The sequence below is a fragment of the Mastacembelus armatus genome, chromosome 15, assembly GCF_900324485.2.
Source record: "Mastacembelus armatus chromosome 15, fMasArm1.2, whole genome shotgun sequence".
Taxonomy (NCBI): Eukaryota; Metazoa; Chordata; class Actinopteri; order Synbranchiformes; family Mastacembelidae; genus Mastacembelus; species Mastacembelus armatus.
In genome coordinates, this window is record NC_046647.1 from 7,098,464 (window position 1) to 7,120,188 (window position 21,725).

A 21,725-nucleotide genomic window follows, 5' to 3' on the forward strand; every position below is an offset into this window, starting at 1 on the left:
AGGTCTGTCCCAGGCTCAGGGACAGCAACCTGCAGACAAGAGCCACAGTCAGCCACGTCCACCTCCTACGCATCTCTGCTCAGATTCTAAATTCTGTGATCACATCTTGGTTTAATGGCCAAGGATGTCCTTGAGGGACAAAGTACCTCCAAATGTTTTGTGTTTTGGTTGCAGGGACCCATGACATGACTGTATTTCTTTTGGTATTCTCAGTAGAAAAAAGGAAAAGAAAAGCCTAGGTACAGGAGCTTATGTTAAGTTAATTCAAGCCCACCTTGCCACAACCAGCATTCTGTGAAGGTCCTCGGCAGATATGCTCTGGGGGTCCTCCTTCCTCATGTCCACAAAGTCATCCTCAACTGACTGAGGACACCAAAGAAAAAAACAGTTAAAGGACACAGACAAGAGCAGGCTGCTCCTTAAACAAACACATCTGCTAAGTACAAAAGTACAGGTAACCACTCTGCAACTGATAGAAAGTTCTTATTACATGTAAAATCAATATGTCTCACCTTTGTCACTTCATCCGAGATGGCGTAGTCCAGCAGCCGAGCCACACTCAGGTACATTCTGAACTTCTTCAGCTGTGATGAGGCCTGTGGGTGCATGAGTATGCTACTCAGGTACTCCTCCATGTGAGGTGGGGTGACCTGAGACTGTAGGTGTACCTGACAGTCTGACTGTGAAGAAAAGAGTAATAGTGGCACTGTGTAAATAAATTTTAAAAAAAAACCTGTATGTAGGAGTAGTTCATAGGTGTTGCTATGCAAAAGAAGGGCTTGTCTGTTGTGTGCATTCCCAGTTTGGCACATTCTCAAAGCTTCCTAGCATACCAGCATACCAGACAGGAGCAAAAAGCCTTGGCCAGCTGAGAGTGAAACATCTGATCAGCTTGTCTGTCCAGCTGCTCATCAGCCAGTACTTGTTCAATGTAAACACAGCTGACTTCTAATCAACCCTGGGATTTGTTTACAGAGTGCTGCCCTTCACTGCAGGGCTAATAGATGGCTGGGCTTGACGCCTCTCCCAGGATTGTTCCTGTGGCACACAGCTGCCACCATAGCAACCCATTAGACCAGCACACAGGAATAGCACATAGCACATTCCTTAGGCTGTTCGCAATGGTGCGAGACCCAAGCTAAAAGTGCCGGCTGGAGAGGTTGCTCCGGCTGCCCTATGGCAGATGAGATGACAGTGTGACGCTGGCTGGAAACAACCTCCGGCGTTTGATACAGCTTGGTCTCATGAGAAACTGGAGGAAACCTAACCCCTCCCTGGCCATGTTTGGGAGGGCGGGGAGGCGAGTTCTCTCCCTGTGGTTGCATGCCTCATCCCCCTCTGTCCTTACCGGCAGCAGCGAGCGGCCCTCTGACGCGATGAGCACGTTAATATTGCAGGGGAATTCCATCTGGTGATAGTTAAAGTCATAATCAACCTTCTGCCATGAGATCAAGTTCCCCAGGGCTGTGACGTTACGTACACCTACAGCACAAAACACACACAAAGCAGCAGATCCTCCTGGTTAGTGTTAGCTCACTCAAACCATGCTGACAGTGTCTCCTAGCTGCAGAGAGGCCAATAACTGGAGTTTCTCTCTCTCGCTCACTCTTCTCCTCCTGTGGTTTCCAGAAGCCTCACCTGTGGTGTCCAGCTGCCCCTGCTCCAGCTGGGTTTCATCCAAGAAGAGGGAAGTGTTCCTGGCCAGCTGCAGGGCTCCACTCACCAGCCGGTTGGCCACATAGTCCTTCTTAGGCACCAGGTGCATCTGGTTCATGTTCTGGAGGCTCATGCCCAAATAGTATGACTGCAGGGGGGAAAGGAAATCTCATTCAATGTCTTTCATTCCAACCAAAAGCAAGAAATAAATTGCAGCATTACAGGCTGAGTGATGAAGTTCACTCACAGAAGGAACGAGCTGCTGGATAATCTGGTAGAGGCGTTCAGTGTAGGAGGTGACAGCAGGACAGCCGCTAAGGTTCAGGGTGAACTTGCCCAGTGGGAGAACATCTCGTCTAGCGTAGCTGGAAGAAAATCAAACAAACTGTAACATTAAAAGCTCTTTTTTGGTTTTTAGCATGCCACCACAAAGACAGGATGGTGGCTGTCAAACAGCTTGGACATCTGTGTGGCACGTACACGTTGGAAATGAGATGCAGAATGAGGTATTCGGCAGACAGGGCATCTCCCAGAAGGACGTGAGTGAGGTACGTGAGCAGCTCCGCCCTGACAGATGCCATCTCGCTCATGGTCGAAGACAAAACTGAGGAGGAAGGAACGAGACTTAAAACGAACCCCTACAGCTACTACAGACGTGTGCACGTGTCTAAATTTGATCTGTCTGCATTGTTATATGTAACAACTGAACTCACACTGTGCACAAAAAACAGCTTTAGAGCTACAGTACGTACAAAAAACAAGCACAACATACTGAGTATTCTAGAAAAGATTTTTTGTAAGCTACAGACAAGCTTGACTACAGTTCATTGTGTAGCATCTATACTGTGTAATACAGGTTTGTAAGGTAAACAGCCCAAAGCCTAAACTAGAAAGGAAAACAAATGCATATTTTCTAAGAGTTTACAACCTGCTGTTCCAACAGTGTCTGCTCTCACTCACACTCACACAAAATAAAACAACAGATTTTGATGGCAACCATCATTCATCCTCTACTGTCCTTACAGGCACCGTTGTCCTGCAACATGCCGGAGGGAAGCAGGGGGTTGTTGTGCTGCAGTGGCTTGGCGTAGAGCATGTGGAGGCGAGGGACGAGCGAGGCCGGCGGGCTGTGCACTCTCTGTTCCTCTGCCGTCTCCATGCACTCGGCAGGGTCCAGGAGGGATGAGGAGGCGTCTCTGCGCGGACACGGCGAGAATGAGTAAGAGACAGGTGTATCACCACCAGAGGGAAATGTAACATGACTTACTTTTCGTCGGCCAGAGCGCTGAGAGCAGGACTGACAGAGAGGATCCCGTAGACCTCTAAAGTGTCATTCAGTTTGAAGCTGTCCCAGTCCTCGTACACCTGCCAACAACACGCACCTTTTAGCTTCTATCCTACAGATAATGGCGGTTTTCATCCCCAAAACCAGTCCCTGGAACAAATTCATGACTTGAGACAAATCATCCATCAACGTCTGTGTCACGGGTCCATGTGATTAAATGAAATGATGAGAGGAAAAATCCACTGTTAGGTATATAATGTACCTTGATGAGACAGGATGGGCCTTTCTCCCCTGGCAGGGGGAAGTTAAGGTCGAGATGGGAGGCAGATGCTGTCTGGCTGGACGGAGCTTCTGTCTCCTGTCGCTTACAGTCACCATTGCCGTGCTGTTCTGCAGGACTATGAGGCCCTGCAACAAGAGGGGAAGGAGTCTGCATTGTTATATACAATATCAAATCAGTTTAAGGGGTGCTTACTTCTCTGATATACTACCCATATGCTGCCTATGCTACAACAGATGTTTTTCTGTGGATTGTGCCACAAATTTGAGCTTAAAAATTCATTTTTAACCTTAGACATTTGGGCCTTTCAATCACAGCAAATGTGACTTACCCATAGGTGTAACTGTTAATATTAAGCATTTCTGATGAAGATGATGTGATATGATCAAGGCTAGTCTTAATCAACATGGACAAGATGTCCTTTGGAAGGTAAAAATAAATAAATAAAACAATAAATCCAAAGGGTACAGACCATGTGGTGTTGTGCCAAAAGGTGTAAAAAGTCTAGACATTTTAAGAAGAGTTCGTACTCAGATTACGATGGGCAGGCAATCACACCCCATTGCAGCTGCACAAAAAACCTTCACAAGAAGAGTTTACATACATGCAAAACAGCTTTGTACTGTAGGATCAGGACAAAATAGATGTGGATCACTCTGATAACAGTAAAACACTGAGTGGACAATGCTTCTATTTTTCCTTATCTCCACATTACCAGTATCACATACCGGTGTGTGACTCCCTTTGTTTCTGTGGCTGCGTGTCCATGTCGTCATCTTCCTCGTAGCTTCGTTTCTGTCTGCTCGGAACATACGATGTAGAGGGAACCACTCTCGCTTGGCTAGAGTTGGCGTAGCTGTGCGGCAAAATTAAAGAAAACTAGGGAGGCGGGTTTCAAAAATACTTCCACCTTAGTTGTGTACGTCAAACATCACATCATTAAATATACAATTAACTGCCTGCCATTTATGCAGGAATAACCTGATTTTTGGCAAGGTCAGGATATCTCTTTCACCCAGGAATTTTCTCCAGGGATTGGCACGCAGTAGAAAGTCTGTCTCTCTGCAGTCACAATGTTTCTGGAGGTCAAATCCACCTGGAGATAAATGCATGGGTCAGTGTCAGTGTTTACAGCAAAGCTGAAATAAAATGCACTTATGGATTCTTGAGCTGAGGTGCACATACCCCACTTTCTGTCACATCTTTGTACTTCCCACATCGCAGGACCTAATAACAGTCAGACAGTAAACTAGATGATAATGTAACAGCATCAAATACATTATATGAGGAAAACAAAACATCTCAAAACAGATGGGATGGCTATTATTCAGATGGCTGTGCAGGAGAGAGTAGAAGGAAGTGCTTACTTTAGTCTTTGTGGATGGATCAATAGTCTCATAAACCCCCATGTAAAACTCTGGATCAAACATGTCTTGGATTAAACAGCGAAACTTCACGAGGCTGTTTGGCTTCAGGTAGTGCACAGGAACATCGTTCAAAGACGGGACCTGCACCAAAAGGAAGATGGTAGTCAATGCACCAAAACCATCAAAGCATATCTTGCATCTCTGTGTCTACACGTTCTAGGGATTTCAGAGCTGCATTACAGAGGTATGAGCGTCCTTCTCTTTCAGCTGGTCCTTGAAAAAGTCAACAGCTTTGGCCTCCCATGCTGAGCTTGGATTGTTCTGGGAAGCAGCTAAAATAACAACAGCACAAAGTTACTTTATGTGTAGAGTAACAAGAACATGGCAAATCAGTGACACAATTAACCTGTAAGATTCAAAATTGGATTGAGTTATTCTACAGAATCTTATAAAAATACACATCAGTGTTGTCCACTTTGTTTTTAAGTGCTGAAATATTTGATAATGGTGACTGGAGTGGAGGATATGTTTTTATATGATGACAAATGTCAGATAACAGCTCTTTTCCTTCACATGTTGTCAAATTCCACAAATGAAACTCTGCAACTGTGTTCCCATAAAAAAAACCCTCCATCCGGTCCAGAGATGTCACTTTTATTAAACTTTAAAGACACCCGAATGGCGCATGTCGTGTTTTCAATTGGGAAGCGTGTGCGGAAGTCCTCGGTTCAAACACAGCTCGTTTTTAACTAAAGGTTAAGACAGCAACAGAGCTGCGCTGGCGATTACAACGTTACTAAGATGATTTAGTCCTGGGGGGTAGAAAAGCCCAGGCTCGAGGATGAGCATGGTCCGTGTCCATGTAGCTAACACGCTATGTTGACGCTAAGGTTAGCTGTCAGGGCAGCGGGTCTCTTACCAAACAGCCCTTCGACCACACCCAGAGGGTTGTTGATCCAGTCATGTGTAGAGGGCATCATTAGCTGGGGACACGCGTCTGGAGAATATAAAATATCTCAAAGTAAAGCCTGGTTTTTAAAAAACTTTTCTCCACTCACAGGATTGCCGAAATGACGGCGGGAAAGTTGCGTCACCAGGCGAAGTGAGTAGTTCGTTTGTTTTGAACACAGAGACCAGCCGGAGCACGGAGCTATCCGGGGTGAGTTAATTAGTGTACATCGATTGGCTTGGTGTTTACATTTTAAATCAAGGTAGCGGTTCTAGTGAAGAGGAAAAAAATCTATTTTATATAAAAAGTACTCATCTCATCTTAGCTTATTATAATAACGTTCCACCAAATCTGGCCTGTAGGTGGCGGTAGTAAAAGTTAGAGGTTGCTTTCCCCCCCACACAACCAACGAACTGCGGCCAAGTGAGCTGCGTGGCCTTAGTAGATCTATAAACAATATGTGTCGCTCTCTTGGCTGCTGTTGCTACTGACGATGCGTTAGAGATCAGTAAAATCTGTGTCGGCAGGGAAAGCTGTTTGGAGGCCTGACTGTGGGCTGGCTGCCTGCTCCGGTAGTGGCTACGTGTAATTCTAGGGGAAAATGGCAGATAGGAGAAATAATAATGTTCCCAACACTGGTGCAAATTTATTGTTTAGCGGCGCTCCGGAGTTTAACTTCAATCTGCCCTTCATGCCAGTGAGTCAGGCCAGTGGTCCGGCGGTGCTGTCAGGAGGTGAGTTCAAATACCGACGGAGGAAACGTCTAAACATTAGCGGGCTAAGCTAGCGAGCTAACCTGAGCTGTGTGCTGCTGTTTAATGAGAAAGGAGAGGACACGAGTCGTGTGGCAGGCAGGATGACCTGGTAGACTGATGTGTTGGGACTGTCTGTCCACTTGCTGGAGGGTCACAACATCAGGAAGATCCACAGGACTTGGGAGGGGGATTTAAAGCCCCCCCTTTAGACTCTGGCTCTCCATTTCTGACAACTTCCAGACTCAGAGATGGAACCTAAACGCTGTCTGCAGCCCTAGTGTTATGAATTTATACATGTCCAAACATGAACAAAGCCTTGTGTGTTCATTGCAGAGCCATAAATCATGTGCTGCCTGAAAGTAAATGTAAAGGTTTGACTCTGTTGTCATGTGCTTTAGATGATTCCACTGATGTTGGAGAAGAAGACAGCTTTCTAGGTCAGACCTCTGGGAATGGACCAGCCCCCTCTACCTTCAGCTACTTCTCCAGCTCTGCAACCAGCAGTGATCCGTTTGCATCCATCGGCCAGCCTCCACGCGCCACGCCAGCCCTGTCAGCACCTCAGACAACAGCGGGCCTGGTTCCTGCTCCCAGTAGTGTCAGCATGGCTCAACCTCCACCTACCAGCTTACAAATGAACCCTGTTCCTCCACCATTTGGCAATGCAGTTTACCAGAGCCCTATGGGACGTCACACTCCTCCACCCACCACAGTGACCCCACCGCCTCCCCAGATGCAGCCACAGAGTCATAACCCATACCGACACACCCCCACCAGCAGCAGAGCCAGTCCTTATATTCCAGCCCCGGAGATGCTGCCGCCAACACACACACCCCAGCAGAATCCCTACTCCCTCAGCTCTCCACCACAGGCATTCCCGCCGTCAGGACCCACGTTCACAATGGTAGAGATAATTTTATCAGTGACACTTGTGATTTGTGTTTTTCAGATACTTTTATTAAGTTACTCAAATTAAATGCACCAGCTGCTTATTTCAAATGCGGTCATCATTAATGAAGAGGAAGTTTATTATCAGGATGTTTTTCTCCTTTCTTTAGCCTCCTCCCACACAGATTCAAGCAGTTCCACATCCAGCCACCACTGCTGGACCAATAGTCCCCGCAGGCCCCATGATGCCATACAACTACAACGTCTATGAACCTGTTCAGCCTCACTGGTTCTACTGCAAACAAGTGGAATCAAAGAGTGTCTGGCTTCCTTTCAGTATCATGGATTCCCTTCAGCTAGAAGAGACATACAACTCAGGTATGATGACTTGCACCACATGCTAAATAATGTTTGTGTTAATGTTTGTGTTAATAATGTTTGTGTTGTTACCCAGAGAAACAAGCTTGGCAGAGTTTGTGCTGTCACAGTGCAGTGAAACTATGATCTGCACTAATGATGTTGTGGCTCTTTTGATCGTCCAGTTCAGCCAGACCCAGAAAACGTGGTCGTGCGTACAGATGGAGGCCGGTATGACGTGCAGCTCTACGACCGTATCAGAACCGCAATGTTCTGGGAGGAGGAGCCTACAGAGGTCCGGCGCTGCACATGGTTCTACAAAGGGGATACAGATAGCCGCTTTATTCCTTATTCTGAGGAGTTTAGCGACAAGCTGGAGGTTTGTCTCACTTCTACATTTGACCAGGAATAGATGCGTTAATAAAATGTTTGACAGCATTTTTTATGTTTCATCCAGTTCTGCATCCAATCTAATTACTTTATATGCTTGTTTGTTTTTCCACACAGGCAGAATATAAGAAAGCTGTGTCTACAAACCAATGGCACCGTAGACTGGAGTTCCCATCAGGAGAAACTATTGTCATGCACAATCCAAAAGTAAAACTTGCTCTAATTACTTTTAAGGGGTCATGATATTTCCAATTAGTTTGATCTGCTGATTGATGATGATTGATCTCTTTTCCTCTGTAGGTCATTGTGCAGTTTCAGCCATCCTCTGTGCCAGACGAGTGGGGCACAACCCAGGATGGGCAGACTAGGCCCAGAGTGGTGAAAAGAGGGATTGATGATGACCATGATGAAGTGCCTGATGGTAGTCAACCTCCTCTATACTCAAGCTAATTTAAGTCTAGGCCCCTATGGGGAATAAAAACATAAAACTCTGCTTGTACTGATTCATTTTAGGCCTGTTATGAAATTAACTTTAAAGTCATTGATCAAATCAGGATGCTCGAATGGTTTTAGAGTACTTTTAGAAAACTGATTGTCAGGACACTATAAAGTCAGATGGGCATTTCAAAAAACATTAAGGGAAGTACATTAAATACCAGCCATCATAATCTGAGGGAAAATTAAGTCAGATTTCTGAGAGATGTTTTTAAGTATTTGGCTGTAAATGTAATGCAGCATAATTATAGTAAACACAATAGAGATTTAAGGTTTGTGTTAAGATGTAAACATGGCTGTCCATCATGTGCATCTTTTTCAGGTGAGCCCTCCAAGGTGGATCATCTTGTGTTCATGGTTCATGGCATCGGTCCTGTGTGTGACCTGAGGTTTAGAAGCATGGTCGAGTGTGGTGAGTACCACACAGCCATACCTCTGGCCAGTTTTTGTGACGTTATTCATGAAGTAAACTGTACAAACCCTTGTGCTTTCAGTGGATGACTTCCGTAATGTGTCACTGAAGCTGCTGCACAGTCATTTTAAGAGCTCACTAGATGAGCACACCATCAGCAGGGTGGAGTTCCTACCTGTCCAGTGGCACAAAGCTCTGCATGGAGACGCCACCGGGGTGGACAGGTGAGGAGAGGCTGGTTTACGCTCACTGGAAGTTTCTGATCATGTTCAATCCTGACACAGTCTTATGACCCACACATTTAGTTGTGGTTTGCAGCTGCTGTTTGTACAGTAATGGAAATCTGTGGGGCAGTTTCAAAATATGTAGCATAGCTGTATTGAAACTGAAATATGGTATGTTAGGTCAAGTGTCTGTTCATTTAAAGGTGCAATGTGTACAATTTGAAAGATTAGCACCATCTAGTGGTGAGAATGGAGAATGCAGGGTGGTGTAGAAACAGGGTGGTCCAAACCGGCTGCCTCTGTGAAGAGAGACCTCACTCCCTATGTAGATTTAAAAGGCTTATTCTAAGATTAAGAAGCTGCAACAGTTTGTATTTTCCAGTGATTACACACCAATGGCAACATTTTTATGAACACTACTGCATATTTGATTTCTGCTGTAAATATTGAACCTTTAACAGAAGTCATTCGGGTAACAAAAAGAGGCATTCTTTCTTTTCTGTTGTCAGCAAATCCTGTGAAAAACCATTATTCTCAGCACTTTCTGACTTCCCTACATTCGTAGGGACATCTTTAAATACAGATCACAAACATCAAGTTTCAGTTTTTATAATTTTCTGAAACAATTATCCACAGTAGTTTTTCAATACATCCATTTGTGCTTTTAGTTTTTTCATGTAGTTTGCTAACAAGAAAAATAATCACCAAACTTTCAAGGGTCTAAGGACAGAGGGTGTCATATGAGGCAAATTTGTTATATGTGATACTGTACTATACAAATATCAATTGATCTGTCTTCATTTTGCTTTAATAGATTCAATAAATTATAGACTTATTTCTTGTTTCTCTTTATAGGAGGATAAAGAAGATCACCTTACCTAGCACTGGACGTTTACGTCACTTTACAAATGAGACTTTGTTAGATGTGCTTTTCTACAACAGTCCCACTTACTGCCAAACCATCATGGACACAGTTGCTCTAGAGATTAACAGACTTTATGCCCTGTTCATGAAGAGAAACCCAGATTACAGAGGAAGCATTTCACTGGCTGGACACAGTTTAGGTAATTTTATTTACAAAGTTAAATACTGATTCTATATTGCTGACTTTCTTCTGTTGTTCACCTGAATTGTCTTGATTCTCTTCTGCTCTTTCAGGTTCCCTGATTCTCTTTGACCTGTTGTCAAATCAGAACGGCTCTATGGCATCGGCCATGCCAGTTGCACCCACTGCTAATGGAGACGCCAAACAGGTACTACCCCAGTTCATTCAATTATTGGAAAATGTACAATGTTGCTCATTATTCTGCTAATCAGTTGCAAAACATCAGATTGTGCAATGAAAACACTACTGAATTACTACTAATTGTTCGGCTTCTCTTATCAGCTAACAGCCACTGTTACACAGGGAAATAATGCTGTCACGCCTCCAGCTGTGGAGGAGGAGCCCAAAGAAGGTGGAGAGGAGTTTGAGGATCTCTCTGCTATGCTGGAACATCTGGGCATGTCTGAGTACAAGAGTACCTTTGATGAGGAGAAAATTGATGTTGAATCTTTTGTAAGAATAAAAGCTGCCCTTTCTTGCTATAAAGCAATGATTTTCTTCCCAAATGTTACCTAAACACATGGTTGTTTTCATTTTGTCCCACATTCTTTCAGCTTATGTGTACAACTGAGGACCTAAAAGAGATGGGAATCCCATTGGGTCCCAGGAAAAAGATTGCCAAGTTTGTGAAAGAAAGAGCGAACAAGCAGGTACTGTACGTTCTTCTCTTTTAGCATGTGTGAGCCCTGCAAACAGATGGCGATGACTAACACACTGTGTTCCTATTGTGGCTTTGTGTATGCAGGCTGCATGTCAGGCAGCCATGGCGCAGAAAGCAGAAGTCAAAGGGCTCAGTCAGAATGTGGTGCCACCCCCAGCGGCCGAAACTCTCCCAGATGCCTCTGTGAAGAAGCTTCCAGTAGGCAACACAGTCTCCTCCATCCACGTCAACTACAATTACTTTGAAGTCGGCACTGGACAGGTAAGTCTGCTTCAACCACCAAGACTGATAATGTTTAACATTCTGAATTTGACATTTAAAAATACCTTTATTAATGTTGTGCAGGTGTCAGTGGTATACCATGCACTGGACTTTGAGCCTGTGAATTTCTTCGCCTTGGGTTCTCCAATTGGCATGTTCCTGACAGTGCGAGGGCTGGAGAAGATCGAGGAGACGTACCAGCTGCCCACATGCAAGGGATTCTTCAATATTTACCATCCGGTGTGTAGCTCTTCCAACCCGCATATCTTGAAGGAATCACAAACTTTAAACTAACTTTACTTGTAGCATATTTTGATTGTTTTTGGTTGAAATCAGACATTCTCATACTCTACCTGAACCATACATTTGTTTAATGTTGTCACATCAACACAAGTAATTCTCTTTAATCCTACTTGCTTACACATTAGTTACTACATAAGAGAAAAGTAATGAGTTACCTAAAAGTAAAAGCAATAATAACTACTTATAAACTACTACTGACTACTTTCCTGTTAGTTGGACCCTGTGGCGTACAGGATAGAGCCCATGATATTGCCAGACTTGGAGCTGAAGCCTGTTTTGATCCCTCATCACAAAGGAAGGAAGAGGCTCCATCTTGGTACGACGCTCAGCCATTATTTTATATTAATACTTGCATCATCCCAGATAACTAGACCTCATATTATCAATTTAATTTAAGTATTTTAGTTTATTTAAGTGAATTTGTCCATACTAAATGCCAAGAGCAGCCTAAATTAAGTTGTTCTCTAGTTGTTTACTCATTTCAGTCTGCCCCCCATGGGTGGGGTGACCTAATATGTGTGCTTGAAAAAGACAAAGCAGCTATTCTACTATTGCTCAAGAAAATGGTGCACCAGACTGGACAGTTATTTTATTTTATTTATTTATATTTTTTGCCTCTATGAAAAAGGCTGAAGGGCAAAATGGTCTTTATTTTTCATGTTGGTTGGTTTTAAACTGAAATTTCAACATTTTGAAAGATAAATAGCTGTTTATAGTCTAGTCAAATAATTACATTTGTAAATTTCATTTGTTATAGATATATACTGAAATGCCAAAAATTGCCTCTAAGTTAGTTCCTAATTTCACAGTGCAAGCATTTAACTGCAGGAGGATTAAAGGATTTCTGTGTTTCAGAACTGAAGGAGTCTCTCTCCAGGATGGGCTCTGACCTGAAGCATGGCTTTATCAGCTCGCTGAAGAGCGCCTGGCAGACACTCAATGAGTTTGCCCGGGCTCACACGTCATCTGCCCAGCTTCAGGCGGAGCTCGCCATGGTGGCCAATCAGATCGAAGAGCAGGAGAAGCAAGTGGAGGAGGGTGAGTTGGTCTTATTTTTATCATTCCTTCAATCCTGTAATTTCTGTAATTGTGTGAGACTAGTAACCTCGTTCTGGTTTCTGACAGAGCATAAGATCCCAGAGAGCCCAGAGCCACAAAAAGAAGATGAGCCTCAGGTGAAGATAGGGCTGCTGAACGGAGGCAATCGCATTGACTACGTCCTGCAGGAGAAGCCTATTGAAAGTTTCAACGAGTACCTGTTTGCCCTCCAGAGTCATCTGTGCTACTGGTACAGAGGATTTTATTTCCTTCAGACTTTTTACCACTGCATGTTAAATGTGATGGTTCCAGCTTCTTAAATGAAAGAACTGGCTTCGCCTTATCTTAATTTATACTAAACTAAATATCCCTGGATACTTATATTGTGTTTAACACTTGGTGACACAAAACATGACCTCTGAAGACGTCTCTGTGGGTTTTGGGAAATTGTGATGGGCACTTTTCAATGTTTTCTAATGTTTAAAATATGAACTGATTTTGAAAAGAACTGTTCCTTACAATACTTACCTCAATCTGCCCTCTGGAATTTATATAGTTTATCTTAACTTAAAATGTCTAGAAAAAATATTACTTCTAACTTGCCATTGTACTGATTATCAACACTTTGAGTAAGAAACTGCTGGTGTAAAAATAACTTTAGATTCTTTAGTTTCAGTTCTGTTTTTGTGTCTTGTGTGAAAATGGCTGGGGTTCGGTCACTTGAGTGACCTTTCAGCAGATAGAGCTTTTACATTTATACCTCTTTTTTTATTTTTTTTTTAGGCAATCTGAAGACACTGCTCTGCTTATTCTCAAAGAGATCTACAGGACCATGGGCATCCAGCCGGAACAGACAGCACATTAATGAAGTGTTTGAGATAAAAATACATCTGTCTGAAATATTTGCTTTGAATTTTGTCATTCTACCTTCTCTTGGGTTTTGATTATGCTTTTTTTTTCAATTTTTTTCTTTTTTCTATTCATGTAGTTTATTGTATACAGATGAATAATACAATTGTATTATGCCATTTGTCTTAAATTAAGAAAGATACAAATTGTGTAGTAGACTTAAAGACACTTGAGAAATCTAGTATTACATTTTTATAGTTTAAATTATAGGACCGGTCCAGTGTACTGAAAAGACGTGTCATCTAATCAAATGTTAACAGCAGAAATCACATAGCAGCAGTTAAGGCAGCATTCTGTAAGATTTATTAATGGCCAAAATTATAAAATAAAAATCATTTCCTTGCACAAATTCTGTCTGAACTGTTGTGTACTGCTGAGAGGAAGACATTTCTCTTGTAGGTTCAGGAGACATAAGACTATATACCAAAAGTTGTACTATGTGCAAAAACATTGATTAAAAACACAGTACAGGATGAGATGTAAGAATAAGCTGCTTCGACTGTGAGAAAAAGAAAGCACTGACACATCTAAACTGAACTCTTTTAACATCCTCTCTCATTGTGACACGGACTAAACTTAACCTCCAAACGATCTCTTCAACATTTCATATCACTGTAAGCATGTAGGCACGTACAACGGAAGTATTCAACATGTATGAAACAAAGGAAGATTAGAAAAGTATATACAAAAGGGGCTGTACCATACAATCTCAGTCGAGTATTAGCAAACACAGAATGACAAATCTTTTCGTCCAGATGTCACAGTGCTGCATGCTGCAAGCAGAGCTTTGTTCCTGGCTATTTTAACAACATGCGTCTCTGATAGACTGATAGTCAAAGGAAGATAGTGACTGTCAGAAAACACATAAAAAGGTCCCTTTTATCCACCACAACAGAACAGTATATCTGCATACACAACTACGAATATACTGCATAATGTGAAAGATGGTAAATTGCTTTGATCTGAAATCAATGCTGAGAATCGGCAGAAACGTTTCTGTGGAGTCAACTTGCATTTCTTATATTTTGAGAAGTACGACTTCTTTTGTCAGCTGTAAATATGTAATTATTTATTAAAGGCATGTTGCCCTTTCACATCAGGTTTCTGTCTATTCCAAAGCCTAACCAAGCCCTGACTGTTGGTTGTAAATGACCTTGCTTAACAGAAATCACCTGAAAATTAGACATTTTCTGGCTGAGGTCTCGTTCAGCAATGAAAGGTAGTCGAGCTGCAGAGAAGGTGAACAGCTGCTGAGTTTGAAATAGGTAGGAAGGAAGGCTTAATGAGAAGTGGATGTTTTCCAACTGATTAACTGCATAATTATATTGAAATTTCAATACATAAAATACTACCTAAATCCTAGAGATATAGTACTTGTTTTACACTTGTTTTCCTTCAGCAGGCTAAATCTTGCCAGTTTGACCGTTTACTCGTGTTCCTGCAGTTCTTGCTTGTGTTTGATTCTGCTGTAGCTCTTCAGTAAGAGTTGTACCATGTTGTGAGGTTTCACATTGATCAATGTTCTTTCCCGTACATTCATTTGTCTACACCTGTGCAGTGAAGTGTCTTAATGCTTTCAGTACCTCACAGTCTTGATGATGGAATGATGCTGGGTACAAACAGGCTCGCTCAGTCCTCCGTTTTGCTCTGAGTCTTGAAGGCCTGCTTGCGTAGGTGGGCCTCGATCTCCTCACGGAAAACCAGCATGCCCAGGTGAGAGTGGGAGGCCTCGTTCATGGCTTTGGACTGGATGCACATGCGGTACTGCTCTGGCGTCAGCTCATCCGCGCATTGCTTCTCATGCCACATGTGGAAGAGACTCGACACCGGTGTTCGGATCACTATCAGGTCACTTCGAAGATACTTCCTGTACAAGTGGACGTCTTCTACACCCCAGCCTTTGACTTCAAGATCGAACCCTCCTGGAGAAGTATATCAATTTGTAAGTTTTACCAACAGTTTTTGACTATATAAAGTATTGCCATCATGAGTGATCAGCACTTACCAATATTCAGGAAATCTGAGCGATACTGGCATGTCATCCCAAAGCCAAAATCGCGCCAGAATCCAGCATCTTTTTTGTGAATCTGATTGCAAAGAGACTGGTAATTAACATATGCAAAAACACAGATTTAACTGAACAGAACTTTTTCTGTAATGTCAATAATTATACAGATACTGCAGTTTATGAGGACATAAGAAAATGTACATATTCAGCTCTTACCAGCTGGAGTTCAATGGGTGGAGCCAGCTCCAAATTTCCATAGACAATGGCAGGATTGTACAGGCTGAACACCACTGGATAGAAGACTTTCTTGTCTACAAAACACAGAAATGAGAGTTTACTTGGTGACACTGTAAACAACCTATAAACAAAGCTTCAGATGACTATTAATACAATGGATCTGAGCAATAACATGTAGAGTAAAAACCCACTTGTAGCAGTGTGGAGCCGGCATGTGTTAAGGAACTCCAGTGTAAAATGGATGTCAACGTCACAGAAGAACATTAAGACGTCGCCTTTCTTCCAGGCATGGGCGCCGATATCCAGACCCCGGCCTCGTGAAAACTCCTCATCCACTGGGATCAGAGTATAATTGGAGAAGCTCTCTTCCCTGAAACACAAATAATGCTGGATGTTTAATTTCTCATGACACATTAGCCACAAAACTAGCACAAAGGAAAAACTCTGTCTTTGCATAAGAACAAACCTTGACAGTTTTTCCAAAGATAACTTCACCTCTTGCAGGCCTTCCTGCCCAAAATAAACCACTGTCAGATGTACTCTTCTGTCCTGCTGTATGCACACCTCCCTGAAAACATTTACATATGTTATTATAGTCTTCAAATTAATTACAAGATCACACTGAGTGGTTGCATGTTATTACATAACAATCAAAAAAACCAGACTAACATCTGTGTCTAGCAGTCGGACACTTTCTGATTGATTCTCACCTGAAGTTGTTTAAGAACTGTGAGAAAGTTTCTACTCTGCCTGCCAGCGGCACAATGATGTTAATAATTATTCCTGATGTTTCTACAGATGTGCTCCTGACTTTCATTAAGGGACCAAAGGGCCTGAAGAGTGTGACATGGCGGAAGCTGCTGGAATCCTCTTTTGCAAAGAAGAGCTCGTAGAGCGTCCCTTTGTCTCGCTCTGTCCTGTACAGTCCTGCCAAATAAAAGAATAAGAAAAGTGATGTAATATTGAAAAATATCCATTACAGTCATCAGTTTCAGTAGCAGCAGACTTACCTTCTGTGAAATGGCCATCTGTGTACGTTTGTCTCTGCATCGGCATGTCGTCCTCCACACCATCCTCCTCATCAGGGTTGTTGATGATGTCCAGTGCAGCCTCAATGACCTCCACCAGTTCGTCCCTGCGGTCTTTGCGGACAGGTTTCTCCTCTGGGTGCCGCGTTAGGCCCATCTCCAGTTGATACACCTTGGATGAGGTGAAACTCTCAAAGGGCACCAGAGCATACTCGCTGGGCAGGCGTGCCCCGGTGTTGACCTCAGCCTTGTCGATCTGAGAGTGCAGGTACTCTAGCAGATCTCCTGGTTCTTGGTCTTTAGTCTCACCCAGGCCCTGCACCCCGGGGAGCTCCTTCTTGTCCTGCAAGAGCTTCAGCTTCTCACTCATTTCCTGCAGTTCCTGCTTGAGCTGGGCGATCTGGCGTTTGAGACTGGCAGCACGGTTGAGATGGCGCTCCTCCTGTTCCTGCAGCAGGGCCTGGTAGTACTCCTTACCATAGGTCTCTCCTGCTGGGCCGGGCAGGACCAGGCTGACATCTGCTGGAGGGGTGCACTCCAGAAGGTAAGCAAACAACAGCAGCACCAGGAGTAGGAAGAGGCCCAGGAAGAGCCAGCGGACCCGGCCCTGGAGTGGCAACCCCCGCCTGGGCATCACGCTCACATACAAACTATAGCTGCATTCCCTTTCCCTTCTGATCACATTATTTACAGTGCACTTCTGCACATCATCTTAGACATCTGGATGGCCAGTTGTGTCATTTTACTGTGAAATTCTTGTTCCTTGGCTTCAACATATCAGTGTTTTCATACATTTGTCCAGTGAATGTCCATGTGATGATCACCTGGGAAAACAGAAATCCACAATAAAACAAAAAGAGAGCCATGATAAAATACTCAGGCTCAGATTAAAACAATGGAGATTACTAAAACATAAACACCTGGTAAGACAACACTGTGTTGTCAATCAGTAAATAACCTGCCAGGTTTATTCATAATCAGTGAATTAAACACCTTCATGTTCAGTGTTTTTTACTTTTAATAAAGCTTTAGGTTTCATAGATCAAACCTGAAGAAACACACCTTGACTGTGCTCGCTAACACACGGCAGCTAGCTCTCAGCTCAACAACAGCTCAGAAGAAACCTGGAGAATGAGCCACTACAGACTGACTTCCTCTAAAATCTTTATTTCAAAATAAAAGCGGGACAGCACCAAAAACAACCAGAAAACTAAAATACCAAGGGAAACTTTGTCGATACGATGATGCAACACGGGGGGAAAAAAACACAAAACAGCCACAGTACACTGTTCTTCTAAAAAACCTGTAACTTTCAGGACTTTGTTTTGAACTGCTTCTTTGGTTCTGATGCCAAATGGAAAATCCTCAGCATCTGGCCTTGTGGAGCTTTAACCTCTCATCTTATCCACCACATACCACGCACACTTTGTTTCTTGAAGGTCACACAGTCAAGCCTACAGCTCCGGCCTTCAGCACACACAGTAATACTGCTTTTCTGTCCTGACACCTATAGTCTTCACCTGGCCTCACAGATGTAAATCAGTTTTAATGAAAACCAGCAGGACATTGAGAACAAAGAGCCAGTGCTAAAACAACACTGCTGTAATGTTAAAACAATCTACAGTAATCACTAAGCCATTTGCAAGCCTTTGTAGCTTGGAGGCAAAAGTTAAAAGCATTTTTATTCTAAACTCTTATTCAAAGTTCAAATCTATCTGTGGTTAACATGAAAGGCTGTATTCTATTTATTGTTGGACTACTTTTTAATGCATAATTTAACAAAGCCCAATTTTAATTACAAAAAGAAACTTGTATTTTTGCAAAATGACTATAGTATAGTCACACAAACAAAAAACAATGGGTTATTTGTAATTCATAATCCTAACAAACTCCCCGCGTACACTTATTTTGAAAAATTGCCACCGGATATTGACAAGGTTCTCCATCTAGCTTAGCGATATTCGGCGCTTACCTTCGCTTTTATGTTCTTTTAATGTCTGCGGAAGAGTCTGCTGATCAGTTACGGTGGGTATAACAGCATCTTCTTACCTCTCCCCGTCCCTGTCCATTCCTCCCTCTGCTTACGGCTGTGGGCAAGTGTAAAAGCAGAGCGGCAGTCAGCCTGTGTTGCAAAATGCCACGGAGCAAAGAGAAAAGAGTGGGTCGGAGTCTGCTTCCGGTCACCAAGTAACCAATGGGACCTATGGGAGCGAATGACGTCATCAAACACGCTGAAGGTTTATGTTAACAAAAATAACGTTTTCTTCTTTTTTTCTACCTATAATTATTATTGTTCACCATTGTTGTTATCGTTATTATCGTTGTTGTATGTTGATTAATATATATGTTATGACACATGTTCATTTACAAAATTCAATAGATTTTTTTATTTTTAAATATTTTTGTAATTAATTGTATTTGTTGTAATTGTTAATTTGTAATTAACAACTAACCATTATAAATAATCTTTATTATTATTATTATTATTATTTTAATTATTATTATATGGGATGATACACTGCTTGACAACAGTCATTTAAATTACCATTGAAGCCGTGTACTGTAACTGGAGACAGATCAGTTGTTTGATGTGCAAACAATGTACTCTCTGTGGTTGCTAAGGAGCAAGTAAACTAGGAAGTGTTCCCATGAGGTTCTATTTTTAGCCTTTGTCCTTTTACTAATTTCCATCATTAATTTCCATTAAGGGTGGGAGGATACTGGATCTTATCCCAGCAGCGTGATTTACATGGAAAACACCATGGACTGGTTACCAGTCTGCCACAGCCCTATTTTAAATCAATTTTCTACACACATTAGCTGTCTTTTTGTTTTCTGTCAGAGACTGTTATTATGTTTCATTTTTCACTGCCACAGGGCAGTGAAAACTAAACAGAGTTATGTCCTCTTGCAGTCACATGGATATTACAGAGCATGGTGAAAAGCCTGATAATAGAATAGATGAATGAGTAATGGGCAAGAGGTTATAATGTTTTATCATGTACATTTTAATTTTATAAGAATCTTCCAATCCTAGAACCAGTGTATCATCCCAGTGTCGTCCCCCAACCCACTTAAGACTCTGAATACAAAACCTAAAGTCAACCTTTAAGCCATAATAAAGCAAATACAGAATCTTATGTTTAAATTGCAATGAAAGACTCTAAAGCCCAAAAACCTTAAACCTATGTCACCTTTTCAATATCAGAGCTTTGTTTACAGTCACAACCACAGTGGAGCAGAGCTGAGACAGAAAAAGGCACTAAATTACCATTATTGCACAACACTGAACATTTACACATGAAATGGCTTCTGAAGTCTAATGTTTCCCAGGTCATTACTACAAATATTTAATTATGATTCAGAAATCACTATTTCTTCAAACTAGAATGCACAATGAGGAAATCCTGTCTGATAATAACAATGTTAAAAATAATTCATAATATTAATACATTTTACAAATTGTAAACCACCACACATAATTTTGGTGGTTCACACAAATCACTATCAAAATCACTATTTTGTAATCACTATCTATTGTCAGAGACATGAGGTAAACAAACATACTGCACATTTTTAAGGTTTATTATTAATTGGAACATAATAAAATAATAACATAATGATAACACTCATTAGTTTATATAATCATACTTTTACACAAAGATTGCCATTACAGTGAATCAAAAAAAGTCAACCGTAGCCTGACAAGGGACATGGTCACAATCTACATTTAGCCTCATGTCCTTACACTGGAATAGCACTCGCTAGTTGATATTTTTCATGTAAAAAAAAAAGACAAGAACCAAAGCAAGAAAACTGTTCACTGAACATGTCTGTGTTACCTTTCTTTGGCAAGAACAGTTTTGGAACATTTTGTGGGAGAAACACAAAATGGGTCTTTGACATTTTGAGGAACACGATCCTCTAAAGTAAAAAAATTGTACGTTTTCTTAACAAGTTCAGCATTTCGCTTTTGTCCACTCAATCCCATCTGTCTACAACAGATGATGGTAAAGACGTCCCCTTTAAGCCCCAGGCTGGAATAAGATCTTCCCAGTCACATATTTATAATTGGAGGCTATTGTTGAAGCGGCACAGGCACTTAAAAGACATTGACACTGACATACAATCTGGTACAATAGTCATGCAGTGATACAACTTGGCCAACATGACCCGTGAGGTAATAATTAACATAGTGAGAGCTGAATGAAGCATGGTCTATGTTGATCCAGCCTGTTTTGCAGCAAAACATCCCAGTTTTAAACGGTGAATACCCGTGCAACAGAAATAAAAGGGAACCAACTTTAGCATCAGATTGTGCATGTACAGTCTTATAGAAATATACACATCTACCAATTAGTCATCTTTTCTACAGTGTTGGTTTGTCTTTAGCTATCAAGCTTGTCCACAGCTTTTGCGGGTGAAGGCAAAGCCATCCAGTTTGCATAAACACTATCATTGGCATATCTTGTAAAGACTGGATTAGTGGCATCATGTCTGTTGAGCGGTACCGGGCTCTTCTCAGGCCAGTTCGGGTATGACATGCCTAAAAACGAGAACATATCATTTTTCTGCACTCAGTCAAAGATAAAAAGCGTGCAGACAGTAAGGCTCTCAAATCAAACTCTGTAGTGCTCGTCTCTGAAACAAGCCCTGATTTGACTTTCAGAGATTTTATAGCTTTGTACATGCTAGATAAACTGAACAATAACATAAAGATAAACATATTATTTTCTGTCATTTTCATAATGTAGCGATGCCAAAATGTTTATGTCACTGTATTTGACCTACTGCTGCCTCCCAGTAACTGTTCCAAAAAAGCCAATGAACAACAAGTAACTACTTCATTATGGTTTTTATTTTTAGTGACTGTCAATTGAGAGCTCCGTTCAAAAGCCTTACTGTTTCTCGGTTCAACATTGAAGAATCATAATAGATAAATGGCTACTATACATTAGAAAGTCAGGAAATTTAAGACAGTCTGGAATTTCAAACCACACTGAGTGATTGATTCAGCAAGGACCTGTTTCAAATGTTACACACAGTTTCTTCCAATGCAAACAAATAATGAAATGACAGTGGAAATGTGATGGAATGAAAAAATGAACTATATACAA

The 21,725-nt window shown here is 42.0% G+C and overlaps 3 protein-coding genes across 6 annotated transcripts in view; 1 reads left to right on the forward strand and 2 right to left on the reverse strand.

Annotated features, from left to right (window-relative positions):
- mcmbp (minichromosome maintenance complex binding protein) overlaps window positions 1-5,645 on the reverse strand; it is a 5,831-nt gene extending 186 nt beyond the window's left edge. The window contains exons 1-16 of the mRNA XM_026308777.1: window positions 5,508-5,645; window positions 4,829-4,920; window positions 4,589-4,729; window positions 4,407-4,448; window positions 4,228-4,317; window positions 3,950-4,079; window positions 3,204-3,349; window positions 2,924-3,021; window positions 2,680-2,852; window positions 2,137-2,260; window positions 1,904-2,021; window positions 1,639-1,804; window positions 1,349-1,482; window positions 513-680; window positions 275-363; window positions 1-29 (exon numbers count right to left, since the gene is read on the reverse strand). The exon at window positions 1-29 is cut by the window's left edge and continues 186 nt beyond it. Of these exons, the coding sequence (XP_026164562.1) occupies window positions 1-29; window positions 275-363; window positions 513-680; window positions 1,349-1,482; window positions 1,639-1,804; window positions 1,904-2,021; window positions 2,137-2,260; window positions 2,680-2,852; window positions 2,924-3,021; window positions 3,204-3,349; window positions 3,950-4,079; window positions 4,228-4,317; window positions 4,407-4,448; window positions 4,589-4,729; window positions 4,829-4,920; window positions 5,508-5,568 (1,801 nt within the window). The 5' untranslated portion in view covers window positions 5,569-5,645. The remainder of the gene's footprint in view (window positions 30-274; window positions 364-512; window positions 681-1,348; window positions 1,483-1,638; window positions 1,805-1,903; window positions 2,022-2,136; window positions 2,261-2,679; window positions 2,853-2,923; window positions 3,022-3,203; window positions 3,350-3,949; window positions 4,080-4,227; window positions 4,318-4,406; window positions 4,449-4,588; window positions 4,730-4,828; window positions 4,921-5,507) is intronic.
- sec23ip (SEC23 interacting protein) lies at window positions 5,624-13,331 on the forward strand. Of its 3 annotated transcripts, none has more exons than XM_026308776.1 (18): window positions 5,624-5,747; window positions 6,691-7,196; window positions 7,351-7,558; window positions 7,723-7,916; window positions 8,045-8,134; window positions 8,228-8,348; window positions 8,745-8,834; window positions 8,917-9,058; window positions 9,914-10,122; window positions 10,217-10,311; window positions 10,446-10,616; window positions 10,718-10,813; window positions 10,909-11,085; window positions 11,170-11,325; window positions 11,602-11,704; window positions 12,244-12,426; window positions 12,514-12,676; window positions 13,210-13,331. In XM_026308776.1, exons 2-18 carry the CDS (start codon window positions 6,897-6,899, stop codon window positions 13,289-13,291), a joined length of 2,580 nt encoding a protein of 859 aa, XP_026164561.1. In that variant the 5' UTR covers window positions 5,624-5,747; window positions 6,691-6,896; the 3' UTR covers window positions 13,292-13,331. The 3 variants fall into 3 exon arrangements, with proteins under 3 accessions (XP_026164561.1, XP_026164559.1, XP_026164560.1); XM_026308774.2 differs by lacking the exon at window positions 5,624-5,747 and adding an exon at window positions 5,932-6,271; XM_026308775.2 differs by lacking the exon at window positions 5,624-5,747 and adding an exon at window positions 5,932-6,271 and having other exon boundaries at window positions 10,467-10,616.
- A 284-nt stretch (window positions 13,332-13,615) lies between these two features.
- On the reverse strand, window positions 13,616-18,771 carry csgalnact2 (chondroitin sulfate N-acetylgalactosaminyltransferase 2). Of its 2 annotated transcripts, none has more exons than XM_026308780.1 (8): window positions 18,658-18,771; window positions 16,591-17,432; window positions 16,291-16,507; window positions 16,047-16,148; window positions 15,772-15,950; window positions 15,560-15,654; window positions 15,341-15,422; window positions 13,616-15,257 (listed from the first exon to the last, which is right to left on the reverse strand). In XM_026308780.1, the coding sequence occupies exons 2-8, from the start codon at window positions 17,240-17,242 to the stop codon at window positions 14,965-14,967; spliced, it is 1,620 nt and encodes a 539-aa protein (XP_026164565.1). In that variant the 5' UTR covers window positions 17,243-17,432; window positions 18,658-18,771; the 3' UTR covers window positions 13,616-14,964. The 2 variants fall into 2 exon arrangements, with proteins under 2 accessions (XP_026164565.1, XP_026164563.1); XM_026308778.1 differs by having other exon boundaries at window positions 18,581-18,763.
- Between the last annotated feature and the right edge of the window lie 2,954 nt (window positions 18,772-21,725).